The 17166-nt window shown below is 26.9% G+C and overlaps 1 protein-coding gene across 2 annotated transcripts; it reads left to right on the plus strand.

Moving 5' to 3' along the window:
* Positions 1-4410: 4410 nt before the first annotated feature.
* LOC126902456 (cytoplasmic phosphatidylinositol transfer protein 1-like) lies at positions 4411-16128 on the plus strand. Of its 2 annotated transcripts, XM_050679750.1 has the most exons (8): positions 4411-4769; positions 12510-12658; positions 13084-13172; positions 13265-13272; positions 13347-13418; positions 14074-14172; positions 14456-14611; positions 14837-16128. In XM_050679750.1, exons 1-8 carry the CDS (start codon positions 4719-4721, stop codon positions 15110-15112), a joined length of 900 nt encoding a protein of 299 aa, XP_050535707.1. In that variant the 5' UTR covers positions 4411-4718; the 3' UTR covers positions 15113-16128. The 2 variants fall into 2 exon arrangements, with proteins under 2 accessions (XP_050535707.1, XP_050535706.1); XM_050679749.1 differs by lacking the exons at positions 12510-12658; positions 13084-13172; positions 13265-13272; ... (2 more) ...; positions 14456-14611; positions 14837-16128 and adding an exon at positions 6546-10010 and having other exon boundaries at positions 4440-4769.
* The last annotated feature ends 1038 nt before the right edge of the window (positions 16129-17166 follow it).

The raw sequence follows: 17166 nt of genomic DNA on the forward strand, positions 1-17166 counted from the left end.
TGTTTGTCTTAAGGTAAATGTGTGGTAGACGGTGGATTTTCCCTTTATAAAGCCGCATTGGTATCTTCCTATGATGTCCTCTACGTACGGCGTTATTCTTTCCAAAAGGAGCGTCGACAATATTTTATAACAGGTATCCAATAAGGTAATTCTTCTGTAATTTTGTTGAGTCTAGTGTATCTCCCTTTTTAAATATTGGGCATAGTATTGCCGTGTTTCACTCTCCTGGCATTACTTCGGTTTCTCAAATTACCTTTATTATTTTCCAAATTTCACTTTTAATCGTTTCTCCTCCATTTTTTAGTAATTCCGCTACTACGTTGTTTTCTCCAGGTGATTTATTGTATTTTAATTTTTTTATGATGTTACAGATTTCCCGTTTTGTTGGGGTTTCGATATATGGTTCCGCCGTACTATATTGCATATCTATTTCTTCGTGTATTGATGTTGGTGGTGTTTCATTTAGAAGATATTCAAAATGTATTTTTAATTATTCTACTACTGATTCCTCTTTTGTCACTAACTCATCTAATTAATTCCTTAAAATCCTAGTCTGCGGTTTTTATCCCCGTTTAATGATGGCAGTCTTGCTGAAAAATCTTCTGGGGTAATTCTTATTTTCTTAAATTTCCTCAATCATTCTCTTTTCTGTCAATCTTTTTTCACATCTTAGTACTATATTGGTTCCTTTAATGTTTTTATAACTTTCTATGTTTATGTCAATCGGGTCCTTGATAGCTTTTTCTCGTACGCGATTCCTTCTCTCTATTGCGTCCTTGCATCTATCATTAAACCATTTCTTTCTTTTTTTTTTTTATTTCTAAACAATTATTTGCACTATTGACAACTACTGTTCTGATTCTGTCCCATATCCGTTCAACATCTTCATCTGCATGTTTGTTGGTCTTTTGTTGTTCTTGCTGTGTTTTACAGATGTATTCCTCCAATACCTCCCTTTCTGACAATTTTTCTACACAGTATTTTACGAATTTCTTATTTTTTACCTTTTTCCATCTTTCAGATAATCTAACTTAAAGTTTTGTAATTACAAGGTAATGGTCCGAGTCGGCGTTTGTACTTATATAGTTCCTAATGCTTTTTATGCATTGTTTATGATTATTCTGTATCATTACGTGATCAATCTGGTTTTTAGTTATTCCATTAGGTGCTATCCAAGTTTGTTTGTATATGTCCTTCCTTGGGAAGTATGTACTACTAAGGGTAAAGCCTTTCGTTAAACACAAGTTGATCAACCGGGTTCCATTATCGCTACTTACGTCATGTAAGCTATTCGTTTCAATTGTGGGCCTGTACATATCCTCCTTTCCTATTTTTGCATTATAGTCGCTTATTAATATTTTGATACAGCTGTTTGTTGTTGTGTCATGTATGAGCTCCAGTTCATCGTAGAACTCATTCTTAAGATTTTCTTCTTTCTCTTTAGTTGGTGCATATGCGTTTATAATAATTGTATTAAAAATACGACTTGCGAGTCGAATATAGTATATGCTGTCATTTACTGCGATGAATTCTTTTACTTGTGGTAGTGTGTCGTCACTTACTACAAATCCCATACCATTTTCATGTCTTCCATCCTTTTTTCCGCTATAGAATATTGTTTTATCCTCTTTTTTCATACTTCTGTCGTTTGGCTATCTAATTTCTTGTAGAGCTAATATGTTTGTATTATATTTTTTAATAGCGTCCAGTAAATACTGTAACTGAATTTTTATTTCATTTTTCAGTTCCGGTCGTTGTCCATTTATCCAATTCCGAGGCTTATTTTGCGGTTACTTTTTTTACGATGTAAGGAGAGTGGAGATTGGGACCCCGGGTTCGCCATACCTGTAACACTAGGTGCCCCCTGAGGTTAATAATAGATATTATATTATTATGATTTATTTATAATTTATAAAAAATAATTATACTTATAATTAGTTATTGGCTTTTCTATTTACCACAAATATGTAAATGAAAATATTTAGTTTGGGCGTTTTTATTTATTTTTTATGTTTTCATTTATTTTCTTCCGGAAGCGTATGATATTCATGATGATGGAGAGGCGCTCAGCCATCTTTTTAATTGACAAGATAATATGAAATCCTTTCTAGCAATCTTATTTATTTCAAATTGATTATGAATAATAGATAAAGATTAAAAATAATTATTAAATTAGCATATCTAATCAAATGGGGGACGCATGACCCCATCTGAGTATTACATCTAAATACACCACAGTTCCTATCCTTAATAAGGATTTCATTTTTTGGTGATTTTTATAATAATTATTTTTATTTTATTTTTTGTTTGTCCTTACATTTTAGTAACATTAGTAGACTAAATATTTTAGTTTCATACAAAATATAAATAAGCTACATAAAATTATATTATTGTCTTGAATTTGTTCATGATTAAAAATTGAGTTTATGTAATACTGTGTTATGATTATAAATAATTTATATTTAGTTGTCTTAATAAAAAAAAAATGCATATATTTATTTGTAGCGTATCAATTATGAGATAAATGTGTGTGATAAGATAATGGATAAACAATAAATAACCATTAAGAAAAAATCGACAAAGAAAATAACTTTGGTTACTTCAAATTAATTTAAAAAATTTAATTTAAATTATCTAGTTTCCAAATGGTCTATGCCATTCTTTTTCAGTAGTTTCATAGAAAATTTTTGAAAAAATTATTTAGTTTTATACAGATAAATATCAAATAAAGTATATTTAGGTACTTGGGTATTTATGTTTATAGACATAAAACGTGTATTGAAAAAAGATAATTTTATATAATTAACTTAAAAAACAATATATTAACGATTCTTAAATTAAATTAAAAAAATTGTATGTGAACTTACATAATGCTGTAAAAAATTGATTGCAATACTAATTATCAAGTAATTATGTTCTTATTTAATTACTGTTTAGTAATATGTATCCGTATAAAGTATGATTAGCAATAATGACTTAATTTAAATTTTGAAACTTATTTTTAGAAAAATAAAAATTACTTGATATAGCAAGAGTATAGATAGTAAGAGTAATATTTTAATTATTATGAGTACTATCTTGATAAGTAAGTACTCTTGATATTAGTAAGAGTAATAAATTCTGTTATAGTTAAAATTCTTAAGATTTTTTTTATATAATTAAAATGATTTATTTTCAATTATTTTAAAAGTTGATGATATTTTTAATTGTCTTAAAATATCTAATTGATATTACCATTTGAATGGGGGTTTAAATTTTACATAATATTAGCACCCTCTGGATATTACGACAACATTTTTGTAAGGTTACTTAGTAAAACACAGACAACCGTAGGTGTATTCTATATATTTTGAGTTAGGTGTCAATTTAAAAATTTCATATAAAAAGCGCTTTCCTCCCATAACTTATCATAGAATTCGTATTTCATTTTCATCATAATTTTAATTGTTCTGAAATAATTATTTAAATGTTTTAATATTTGTTTATAAATTTTGAAACGGTATTATTATTATTATCTAAACAAACACATTTGTTGTTTTAGAAATAAAAACATAATTTTTAAGCAATTTTAGTCGTTGTTAACACAAAATTTAATTTTATCTTTATTTTTGATTACAATAAAATTAATGCGATTAATTCAAAAAAATATGACAAGAGAAGGAGGTTTAATTCATCTAGTAATTCTATTCAAATAACTCATAAATAAATTCTTGATAAGTACTTAGAATTACGTAATAATTGAATACGAAGATGCAAACGGAGCGGAATGTCAACTGCTAATCCACATAACACTCTGTAAAAGTAATGCAAAAACTATTGCTTATGGACTTTTAAATTATAAAGAATGGCAAGGTAACGATGTTATAACATTTCTTTTGCACATTGTATTAGTGCAACCATTCAACATTGGAAGGAGATGGTATAAGCTATTATCGCATATTATGGCGCGAGGCCGCAATAGCCAGTATATGAAGTTAAAATTTCTATTATTTTGTCAAGTTGTCAACTTGGTGGTAACTGCTTACAACAAACACCAAACCGGGGCGTGCGCGCCACTACTAGCATTCGGTGTGAGCTACACTAACTTGGTGTAAGGTGAGTACGTACCCGCCCGACATCAGTTATACCAATCGTATAATGTTTTTTTTATCCATGAACCGATTACGAACAGCAGAAATTATGATGAAATTTGTGATGGAGCTATTGAAGCTTTAGTATTTTTTATATGAATCTAGAAAAAAACGTTAATTTTTGACTACCTACACTTAAAATATTTATGTTTAGAAAACTGAAAAATTTGTAGGTTGCTAATTTTTTATAAGTAGTGAGATCGTGGCATAACTGTAATAGACACAAATAATTTTACTTTCCATGGACACAAACGGTAAACCATAAGGACACCACCGGCGTCACTTGTGTTTAGGGCAGTGTAAAACTACACCGAAGCAAGCCGCTTACGCGATATGTTGCACCGAAAAATATACATGGTCGGCCTGTGCAGTGTTTTGTATTTACGTTTCCACTGATCCAGATTATTTACAATTTTTTTTTTCTTCAGTTGTAGTAATTTTGGTGTTTTGGTTAATTTTCACAGCTGCTCTTGTCGCCTCCCGCTGTTGCCGCCTTTGCTGTATAACTGTTTCTGCTGCTTTTGACGCCGCTGTTTACAAATATCTGTGTACTTTGTATGTAGCCGCGTTTCTACCGGCCGTACTGTCATGGTCCTGATCAAAGAGTATCGTATCTGCATGCCATTGACCGTTGAAGAGGTAAGAAGTACCGTCAGTTAGTCTTAAGTGTTATCGTTTCTCTTATTAGAAACTTGTATTCATCAGTTAACATTGTTTCAATGTTTCCAAGGTCTGAATTCCGCCTTTAATTGGGTGTGAAAATTTGACTTCTATAATTTATGTTTTTGGGGTCTAAGTACTAACTAATAAATTAATAAACTTCATTTGTCACTACGTTTTCTAATACTCACTATTTTACTGGTTATTTCACCTATGACTTGCTGAATTTTAAAGATATGTATTTTAATTTGTTACTATTAACAATATATTATTAATTGTGAATAAACTAACAACTTGTATGTATTTTTACTTAAAATCTAAATTCAGTTTCACTCATTATACAACTCTGATGAATTTATTTAATAACATAATTAATGTATTTATGATATTTATTTTGCAATCACATTTAATATAGATACAGGTTAATGGATAAATTATGTATTAATTATAATTTACCACACTTACATCCTTTAGTCTGTATTGAATAATATTTGAAACACAGTTTTATTATAAATCAGGGTAATCTACATTTCCAAATTTTTTATTTTTTTAATTAAATTGCCATTAAATATTCTTGAAAATTATTTAACATAGTTTTCCTTCCAATTCTTTATTCAAAAGTTTTATTTTATGATTTAATTTATATTTAGTTATATATACTAGAATACATTTTATGGATTTTGAAAGATTTTGGTAATTAATAAGTAGGTGTTTTAATAAGATCTTTAAAATCGTTAAGTTGTTGTGTCTTTTTTAAATATTCCTTTTTCAATAAACAATATTTTTTTATAGAAACAAAACGGATATTTAATATTATCTATATTAGTTTAAAGCAATGTTATAGATGATTTCAGTTACCTTTTTTTAATTCTTCATTAGACTATAATTTATTTAAAGTCAAGATAAAATTGATTATTGATTCTGTAATGCAAGTACATAACTTTATTTAATTTTGTTATATGAAAATGTCTTATATATTGATAGATAATGATTCATATTATTTTTGCTTTTTGTAAATCGTCATCATTGTTATACTATAATTATGCAATTCTTTATTATCAAATGACTTATGAAATATTGATTGTTATTATTTTTTATGAAATTATTTAAGTTCATGTTACTAATACAGTGATAATTTTCTATTATTTAAGATTCAGTTTGTTAAATTATTTATATTTAATACATTTTAAACAGTTATGTGTTTTATGAATTATAAATTGAAAACAATTTTTTATAATTACAAGAAACTTTAAAAGAAATTAAAAAAGACTACTAATGTTTACATAACTGTAATGAAAAATGCATATTATGGTGGAGCTAAAATGTCATCTATTCATTGTTTATCTTTTATATTTGTACTTCTATTAATTGTTATTAAAAACATTTATGTGTTTTGCTGTTATTCGCGTGACATTATATTTTGTTAAATTAGTGGTATGTTATTTTAGAATAAAGATTGAATGGAAACTTTGAGCTTTTTTTATTTATTTTTTTCTAAAGTGATTTATGAAGCATTTTTTGCATTGAAATATTTTTTCATCAATTTAAGGTAAGTAAGTAAAAGTAAACATTGATTTTAAATTATTTAATAGTGATATAGTTATTATAAATTATACTACAGTTAAAAGATTGAAATACATTATCTCAAAGTTTCCATTTCAGTTAATATTACCACTTAATTTTATTATGAATAGATTTAAAAACAGTTTTCTTTTACTTTTTTTTTATTGTTATAATGAATTTTTTTTATTTCAGAATATAATTAACAAAACATGTTGTTGAATACTGAACGTGCTGATAAAATGGAGGTAAAAATAGAACCTGTATCTTCAACTCCAGTTTTAAAGTGGAAAAAAATTGTTGATCCTATTGGGCCTCAACCTAGGCCGCGTCATGGGCACAGAGCAGTGGCTATAAAAGATTTATTAATTGTATTTGGTGGAGGTAATGAAGGTATTGTTGATGAATTGCATGTTTATAATGCTGCCAACAACCAATGGTTTATACCTCAAACATCTGGTGATATCCCACCAGGGTGTGCAGCATATGGTTTAGTTGTTGATAATACTAGATTATTAATTTTTGGAGGAATGGTTGAGTATGGGAAGTATTCAAATGAACTTTATGAACTACAAGCTTGTCGATGGCACTGGAGTAAACTGCAGCCAAGGCCTCCTTTATATCATATGTCTCCTTGTCCTCGATTGGGTCATAGTTTTACATTAATTGGCAACAAAGTTTATTTATTTGGTGGTCTAGCTAATGATAGTAATGATCCCAAGAATAATATCCCACGCTATTTAAATGATTTATATACATTAGATATATCATCACCTGATGCTTTAGCGTGGGATATACCTGAAACAGTTGGTGATTTTCCTCCACCTAGAGAATCACATACAGCTGTGGCGTATACTGATACACGAGGAAAATGTAAACTTATCATTTATGGTGGTATGAGCGGTTGTCGTCTTGGAGATTTATGGACATTAGATATAGATACTATGTCTTGGAATAGACCAATTGTTTTAGGCCCTAAACCTCTACCAAGATCACTACATACCGCTGTTACTATAAAAAATCGTATGTTTGTATTTGGTGGATGGGTTCCTTTTGTGGAAGAAGTAAAGTTGCCAATTCATGAAAAAGAATGGAAGTGTACTAATCAACTGGCATGTTTAAATTTAGAGACAATGACTTGGGAAGAATTAAACATGGATATGAATGAAGATAATATGCCTAGAGCTAGAGCTGGTCATTGTGCAGCAAATATACAAACTAGAATGTATGTATGGTCTGGCCGAGATGGCTATAGAAAAGCATGGAATAATCAAGTATGTTGTAAAGATCTTTGGTATTTAGAAGTAGATAAGCCTCAAAAGTGTTCTAAAAGTCAGTTAGTTCGAGCATCTACTAATGCTTTGGAAATTGTATGGAACAGTGTACCAACTGCAGATGCTTACATCTTACAAATCCAAAAGTATGATCAACCAGCAGATACTGCAGCTCCTGCACCACCATCTATGATTGATTATTCATTATTGCCTTTCTTAACTCCTGAATTGGCTAAAAAGAACACGGATGATGATTGTACAATTGTGCCTACTACTGAACCTTCTAGCAGTCCTGTTAAACCAAATCAAATGATAAAAATATTACCACAAGGCACTGTTAACTCAACATTAATTAAAGATCAGCCATTTACTCCTGTAACTGCTCAAGCTTCTGGAACGATGAAAATTAAAACTGTTCAAAGTACTAATATAACACCATCATTACAACAAAACTTCAAAGCTATAAGTCCTGTTACATCAAAGAATTCAACTTCTTTTGTTAGTTCCCCTTCAATGGATATAATGTCAGATGCTGCTATGCATACTCTTGCTGCTGCTGCTTCTGCTACTCAAAAGATCAAAACAACTGTTGTAGTTTCTAAACAAACAGAACAACCTAAACCTGTTATTAAAACGGCAAGTGCTCCATTTAAAATTGTTCAAACTCAGAGGTCAATTAAAAATGTTATGTCACCTGTTAGTACAACTATACCTCAACAACAAGCAGTTAGAATCACAGGTCCAGCATTGCAAACTTCTGTTGCTGGGACTGTTCTAAAAACTGGATCAAATGTTTTTGGAAAACAGGTAATTTTTCAAAAACCTGGAGGTTCACAATCAAATTTTGTTACATTAGTAAAAACAAGTCAAGGTAATTTAATACAAGGAATTCCAGGAAAAATGATAGGTACAACTACACCAAATAAAAATATGCAACCATCAGTTCTTAAGTTTATTAATCCTCCAATTAATCAACAAAATAGTCCTATTAAAACTAATGCAACCATGAAAACTGTTCCATTAAAAACTGTTGGTACAAGATTACCAGTAGCTAATAAACCAACAATTGTTATCCAAAAAGGAAATACGAATCGATCAGCATCTCCTCAAATAATAATTGTTACTACTGGATCAAATATTAGGGGTATACAGACTTTTTCAGCATCTCAAGCTAACCTTACTAATCGTTCCAGTGTTTCCAACTCCCCTGTACAAATGGTAATGGTATCATCGGGTAGCAATACACCAACTGGAAGTAAACCTATCACCATAACAATGGCAGGAGCTGGTACTCGAAAAATGGTCACTCTTGGTAAATCAAATTTGACAGGGATGACAATTGGTGGTAAACCGGTCACTCTACAAATGGTCAGTGGTCAAAATAATATGGCCATACTGACATCTAACTCGAGTGGTAACATGGTTCAGCTTAAAAATACCAATATTGTAAATACTTCAGGCACTCCAAGACCTGTTGGGATAAATTCTAAAGTACCGTCTTCCGTAAAAGTATCCTCTGATTTGCCAGCTAGTACTGAATCAGCTTTGACTCAATTAGCAGTTGAAGCTGGTATCATAGAATCATCCAAAAATTCTAATGAAATGGAAGAATCTTCTGATTATTCCAAGGATGAATTAGAAAATTTAATTAGAGAAGAAGGTATTGAAAGTTTGGATGTAGATATTGCCAATATAAACAGTGCTGAGGATGCAACTGTTATTGACTGAAAAGACACTTATTTTTATCCTTATGACTTCAGTATATTAATGACTATTAGTTTTATTTTTAGCTAATTTTTTAAATTCTATTCAGACCTGATTTCATAATAGCCTATTCATAGTCTATCAATATTGTATTCTATATTTTTCAAGAAATTTTTTTCTCAACACAGAAAAATATGGGTAGTTGTAATTTTATTATGTACATACAATTTTGTATAATAAAAATAGTATGGTTAAAAATGTTAATTTACTTGAATTATTTTGGTCTAATTGACATATTAATGTTTTTTTTAAACATTAGCCCATTTGTTATTGCAGCTCTTAAATGGCTTATATAATTTCATAGTGGGTGTATTATGATATTCATTGTTTATATTTATAAAAATTTTGGTTATTTGTATATATGTAACTAAAAATGTATGGTCTAATGTTTTTGATGGGTTTTAATTTTTTTGTATTTTGTATACAAAATAAAAATGAAAATTCAGGATACAGTAAAATTGAGGCAAGTGAAGACCACTAATGTATCAATTAAAACAAATTTATTATTAATATATAGCACTTATATTTTTCTTCTTATTTTCGGTTTATTTATTTGTAATATTTTATAGAATAAACAAAAATTAATGTTAAATAAAATACAGTATAATATATTTATGAGGTATTGACTAACTTGTTAATTATCACTCCTTAATAAATATAATATAAACAAATTATTTTATAAGTTTTACATTTAATGTAGTGTGAACTATGATTGAAATTTATTATCTAGTTCATTTTTTTTTTTCTTAAAACATTGCAATTACATAAAATTTCTAGCTATTGTGTTGTGCGTTTTGCATCACTAAAATTATATTGAGTATTTCATAAGAAAATGGTTATTATAATATTTTCTTATATATTATACTTATATTTACAAACTTTCATATCGTAACTTTAGAAAACAGTGCGAAGTATATATTCACTATGCGATTGGGTACAGTTCGTACTAAATCGCGCTATATGCTCTGTATATAATAATGCTTATTACTCGATAAATACCTATCCTAAAATGTTATCGATCCATTAAAAAAAAATGATTTTTGAGATAAATAATAAAAGATATGCTTTTAATGTTTTCTTAAACTGTAAAAATGATTTAAAAAATAATGCAACAAAATATATTCAGTGTATCAAAAATTTTTAGAATTTATCACAACAGTATTGAATATCTCTAAACTGTTGACTTATTGAGTTGTGAATATTATGATAAGCAGATTATGTATTGTCAACCGTTTTGTTAATCTGTGTAAAATTGACGCCCTTGGTAAAGATGTTACAAATTTCATTATGGGAATTTGTTATGAAGATGTTATTTTGTAGATAAAAAATAAAACCATTTCATTTTTTAGGTCCGAAATTATAGTAATTTTTGTGGTATTATTTTGAATGTTTGTCATTAGTTCTTAACGGTTATTAACCAGTAGGTTGGATTTATACTAGTCAAATTTAGATGAACTGGTTGGGAAAGAGTTAAATGCAAATATTGTTTTATGCCGCTGTTAAATCTAGTGTCGTTAATTTAGTTTGTTAGGAAAATTTCTGAAATTATGACAAATATTAATAGAATATAGTTGGAATTACTGAGTTAGTACAAAATTAAAACACTTCTGTACACTAGGACCTCCCTTAGTGGACTAATTCCCAGTATAGATTGATATCTGACTGTGGTATTGTAAAGTAATTAAATATTAGAGTTCTAAAATAATTATAAATGGTTTTGATGCAATTATGTATAAACAAAGAAATGAAAAATTTAAGACTGAAGCCGCCCAATACTGATAGAGGAAAAATTGTCGGTGCGTTTTTTTTATTTATCATAAAGAATATTTAAAAAACTTTGATTTGTTATAAGTTCTTAGATATTTTTAAGAATTAAACAAAAATGTGGGTTATTTGCTTTATTCTAACTCTTTTTATACTTACGTATTAAATTAAATAAACATTAAAAGCATATCAAAAATAATTCATTGTCTCTAGTATTGCTGATATCTATTTTATTAAGATCAGTGCATTTTTTAAAGAAGTTATAGCTATAGAAGTTATTTTAAAATTCTGAATACGCTTTTTTTATGGTTGAATAATTTAGTTATTTTTTTAAATTTTAAAATTGAGGGGGATTTTTTAACTTTTTGGAGTTGAACTAGATGAAATTCAGATTCTTTTGACATATTAATCATCAAAATTTGGCCCATTGAGAGATGAGTGTTTTTATGGACAGACAAAAAAAAAACATATTGGTAAAATCAATACCTTCTCAGCTTTACATCAAAGCTAAAAATTTGCTGCTATAATTTGCTTAATTCAATAAAAACAATAGCAAGTGCATAATTATTATACAGTGTTCAGTAAGTAAGAAAACAGGTCAATTGTTACAATGAAAACAATAGAAACCCGTTTGCTAATTTATTAAATATCTATGTATAATTAACGTAAACACAATTTTTTAATTTTCGATATATAGCTATGAATAATCCTAGTTAGATAATTCATTTTCCCTTCTGAAGAGATATTATAGTAACTTAATATAAATTGCGCTTTTAGTAAGTTTTTGCTGGGTTATTTTTTTAAACTACATTTTTTTCATAGTGATTATAAATGTGTAAAAACCATAGAAAGAATTTCCTTTAATTATTTTATGCATAAACACAATCGAGTAATCAAATCCTAAATTTCTGACCTCTAAAATAAGAAATAATGTTTTATGCAGTAAAATATTTTTAAAGGGATAAAATTAAAATTTTTCTCGTAAAAATAAAAAATAATTGATACAATAAAAAGATAAAATAATCCTAGAGAAAATGTGTTTAGGACATGTTTTATGAAAATGAGTAAGCTATGTAATTGTACTACCTTTATGTTGAATATATTGTGTATGAATTTGGGAAGTAGAAATTTAGTTTATAAGACACTAGGTCGCACTATATAAGTGATGTTACTTAAGAGATTATAGTTAAAACAAATTTGAAACTGTTCTTCTGAAATACGATAAAAATTCACTCAATACATGTTTTACTAAACCTTTAATATATTAACTAGAATTAATTATTATACATTTAAGTTGGAATATAACAATAATTATTTGAATTCAAAAAGAAGATTTAATGGTTTTATTAATTTTCAGTATCGTATTGGCCAATTGTATATGATTTCAAGACATAGCTTTGAACAAACTGAGAAAGGAGAGGGTGTGGAGACTGTAGTCAATATTCCATGCGAGGATCCTGTACATGGTAAAGGACAGTTTACTGAAAAAAGAATACACCTTTCAAGGCATGAAAGAATATTTCAATTCATATAGTATAATTATGGGATTTTTTTTTTTTTTTGCAAAAAAATTGGGTTATAATATATTTTATATAGTTATTATAAAACAGATTTTTTATTTTCTATGTTAAATTTTTTCATATCAAACAAGCTTAGAAAGAGAAATGGGCTTAGTCTTTACTAAAAAAATTCTCTTTATAAAATTATAGTTAATTAAATGTTTGAATTGTTTGCCATTGAATTGGAATCAAGAATTATATTTTGATTAATTTGTTTAAAAAAAAATATATATTTAATCTATTATTATAATATTTAATTAGTTTTTGACTGAAACTCTACATTAATCAAGTTGTTCTAAATTTTGTCATATCAAAAAAAATAATTATAAATTTATATTTTCTTGTGTCTAAAAATAACTTTTCTTTTTATAGCCGTTTGCCGTATTGGATTCAATCAATCATACCTAAGGTATTTTACATCATTGAAAAATCTTGGAACTACTATCCATTTACCGTAACAGGTAAATATAATTTTTCAATGTTTATTTAATTTTAGTAAAATGTGTTTTTAATTAATTTTTATTTGTTTTTGGTGAATTTATAACTTTTAAAGAATATAAGGTAAGTTTGTTTTTGAATTAGCTTATTTTGAATAAATATTTATAAATTATCAAACTAATACATTTAAATTTTAGTGTTCATTTATTCCAAAGTTATGTGTTACTATTCACACCAAATTTGAAGACAATGCAGGAATCACAGAAAATGTAATTATGTAAAAAATGTATTATGCTAAATTTTCTATAAGACTTGATAACTATTTTTAAATATAATTTATTTTAATTAGATTTGTACACTTTACACCTACAAAGGCTATTATGGCTACGAGTTTAATAAAATTCTGAAAATGTGAACAGTATTTTATAGCTTTTGTATAAGGCTGTGTAAAGTTTCTTCTTAAAATTTTAAATGAAAATTTTTAGATAAATAAAGATTATAATAATTTTTGTTAAGTAATATCAAACATGTACTTACTATATAAATTAAGTTCTAAAAATTGGCTATAAAAATAAGAATTATGAAAAAGAGGTTTTTGTTGTTCATTAACATTTATGTATTTTATGTATGAAATAAGTATAAAAATCTTGAGGTTTAATAAATTGTTAATTTAATTAAAAATATGTCATTGTAATATAATACTTATATTTTAGCAAAAATTATTGATATAGTTCTATCTTTTATAGAATTTTCTTTTTATAGTATAAAGATTATAATTTAAATTAACAAATATATAATCTTTTTATTAAATGTTTTTATAAAATTGAAAAATATATTTATAAAATTCAATCAAAATGAAATTTTAAATATTTAAAATTTTAAAATACTTAAGTTTTGTTTAATATTACCTATTTTTTTTTTCAGTGTCTCGGCTTATCTGGTGAAAAGCTTGTAGAGAGAACAGTGGATTTTGTTGATATTGCCTATGATGAAGTTAGTTCTAAGCATTACAAAGAAGATGAGGTAAATAAAATAAGTTATTTTAACATTTGTATAAAAATAGTGCAAGTCTATGATTTTTTTCATGTTATTTCCACACCTTGTTTTTATTTAGGCCTTCAAGCATTTTCAATTTAAAATAGTAAAAATATTTTTTTTTACTAACTATTAATTTATAATTGTAAAATAAAAAAATGTATTTAAGGTTAAAACTTTTATTGTAAATTAAATTATATTAAATGTATTAATATTTATGTTATTTATATTTTAATCTTAATAGTAATAAGTATTTTATTTATTTTTATAGGATTTGAAATTTTTCCAATCTAAAAAAACTTTGAGAGGTCCACTTCCAGAAAACTGGAGAAACAGTACTACACCTATAATGTGTTCTTATAAAGTAGTTGAAGTATCTTTTGAAGTGTGGGGGATTCAGACAAAAGTAGAAGATTATATACAAAGAGTAAGTACAAGGCACACACAGAAATTAAGTGTTCTGGGATTTTCAAGACTGTTCGATATGTTTTTTTTAAATTTTGGGAACACAAAAATATAAATCTACAAAGAATCAGATGATAATATACATTTTAAGTTATGCATAAAAATTATAAAACATAATTTTATGTATTTATATAAATATATAAATATTATATTGTAATATATATTATATATGATGAATTAATTTCAGACTATAAGAGAAATTCTTCTACTTGGTCACCGACAAGCTTTTGCATGGATTGATGATTGGATTTTAATGACCTTGGTAGATGTACGTACTTATGAATGTGAAATGCAAAGGAAAACTAATACAAAAGTAAATGCTTGTTCAATTGAAGGCGAAGAAATAATTAGCAATCCACAATCACCAAAATCTACTTCAGCATTTTCTAATTTATTTCATTCTCCTTCATCATCATCATCATCATCTGGTCAAAACAACTCATCATGGTTTTCTTGGTCATAGATTTCACAAAGGAAATACTTCTTTCAATTTTTATTGATTTAATTTTAAATCATAATAAAAAAAAAAAATTTTATTGTTTGAATACTTTTAAAGTTTTAAAGTGTTAATGCTATTTATTTATCATTGCAAAAGAAAAACATTTAAGTTACTTTAAATTTTACATAATTTATTATGTATATTATATAAATACTTTATTCAAATCTTAAAATCCTCTAAAAAAACAAATATCATTTTTCAGGTATATTATTAATCGATATAAAATTATCTACTTTGATTTAAAATATTAATAATTTAGTTTGTTCATCATTACTGAACAATAACTTTTATTATGTACCAGTTCCTAAAATTCTATTTATATTGTTAATATTATACATTTTATAATAAATTTTATTAGTAAAAGTTTAATAAAAATCGATTTTATCAAATAACTAATTATATATTTTTAAGTTATAAAGTATTAAAAAAAAAAATTGAACTACATAACTTAAAATTAATTAAATTCTTTACCTACTTCATATTTACAATAAATATAGTTATTAAAGTATAATAAGTTATAAGTTCTTACCCAAATAGTATTTTAATTTTCAATTTTTATAATGTAAAATGCAATGTGATAAAAACAATGTATAGTTACAATTATTTCTTATAGTTTTTCATTAAACCACATTAACCTTTTATAATGAATTAAAATATATTTATAATTGAATATGTTTTAAATTATTATTAAAGTTTTTGTTTTGTAGTAATACTTTGATGTTATTTTAATCTTTAAATTTTATTATAAATTTATGTTAATATTGTATAAAAAATTAAAATTAAGTTTTAATTTTATTATAACTGTAATATTACTGTTTCATTCTTATTCTAGTTGAATATATCAAGTTTTTTGCTTATATTTAAAATTTGATTTTTTTTATATAAATACAAATAATGGTGTAGCTAAGGAGCTCAGGCCTATCCATTGACAGTAATATTCATTTATAAAATAAAGTGATGATCAAAAAAAAAGTCTAAAATATGGAATATTGTACATTTTTTTACTATGCCCTCTTACATTGTGAAATCTTGAATACATCACTGAGTATAGACAATATAAAGTATTCATAAAAAAAAATTTAATCTCGATTATTTATCTTCATTGAATATTTAGGTCTTCTTCATCTTCTTCTCCTTCCTCGCCTTAATCCCAACTACTTGTGGTTGGCCACCCATATTCTAAACTTCCACATGACACGATCTCCCACATCCTCAACGCTCACATCCGCTGTCAATAACTTCCCTCCATTTCTTTTTTGATCTTCCTCTACCTTTTCTTCCTTCAACATTCATTTCTATAACTGTTCTTACAGCTTCCGATTCATCTCTATTCATAACATAATCAAATCATTTAAGTTTATTTTCTCTCATCATATCTACGATTGATGCTACACCTATACTACCTCTAATATGTTCGTTCCTTATCCTATCTTCTCTAGTCACTCTACTCATCCATCTAAGCATTCTCATCTCGGCTACATTCTCTGCTTTACTTTCTTATCAACCACTCAACACTCTGAACCATACATCATGGCTGGCCTCACTACAGTCTTGTAGAATTTACCTTTCAGCCTCATTGGAATTTTTTTATCGCATAAGACACCAGACGCTTCTTTCCACTTAAACCTCTCCCTTTAACCATGTGTCTTACATCCTTAAATACCACCTCTCTTTTGCACAACTGATCCTAAATATTTTAAATTTTCCACCTCTCCAATCACGTCCTTACCTATTGTTACTGGTCTCCTTATTTCACCTACCTCGTGTTCTCCTTTGTCAAACTCGTATTCTATAAACTCTGTCTTACTTCTAATTATTCGTAAACCCTTTACTTCAAGAGCTGATCTCCACACCTCTAGCCTTTGATTAATTTTCTCCTATTAATACTATATCGTTAGCAAACAACATGCACTACGGCACCTTTCCTTGTATTTCTCTAGTAATTTCATTCATCACTATAGTAAAGGCTTAAAGCAGCACTCCTACTCTTACCCGAAAACCTTCTGTTACTCCTACTC

The sequence above is a fragment of the Daktulosphaira vitifoliae genome, unplaced genomic scaffold (genome assembly GCF_025091365.1).
Source record: "Daktulosphaira vitifoliae isolate Bord-2020 unplaced genomic scaffold, ASM2509136v1 Scaffold_3, whole genome shotgun sequence".
Taxonomy (NCBI): domain Eukaryota; kingdom Metazoa; phylum Arthropoda; class Insecta; order Hemiptera; family Phylloxeridae; genus Daktulosphaira; species Daktulosphaira vitifoliae.

Bases quoted from the DNA above. Each gene is read 5' to 3' on its own strand.
- LOC126902456 (XM_050679749.1), top strand. From the start codon at position 6,563: ATGTTGTTGAATACTGAACGTGCTGATAAAATGGAGGTAAAAATAGAA.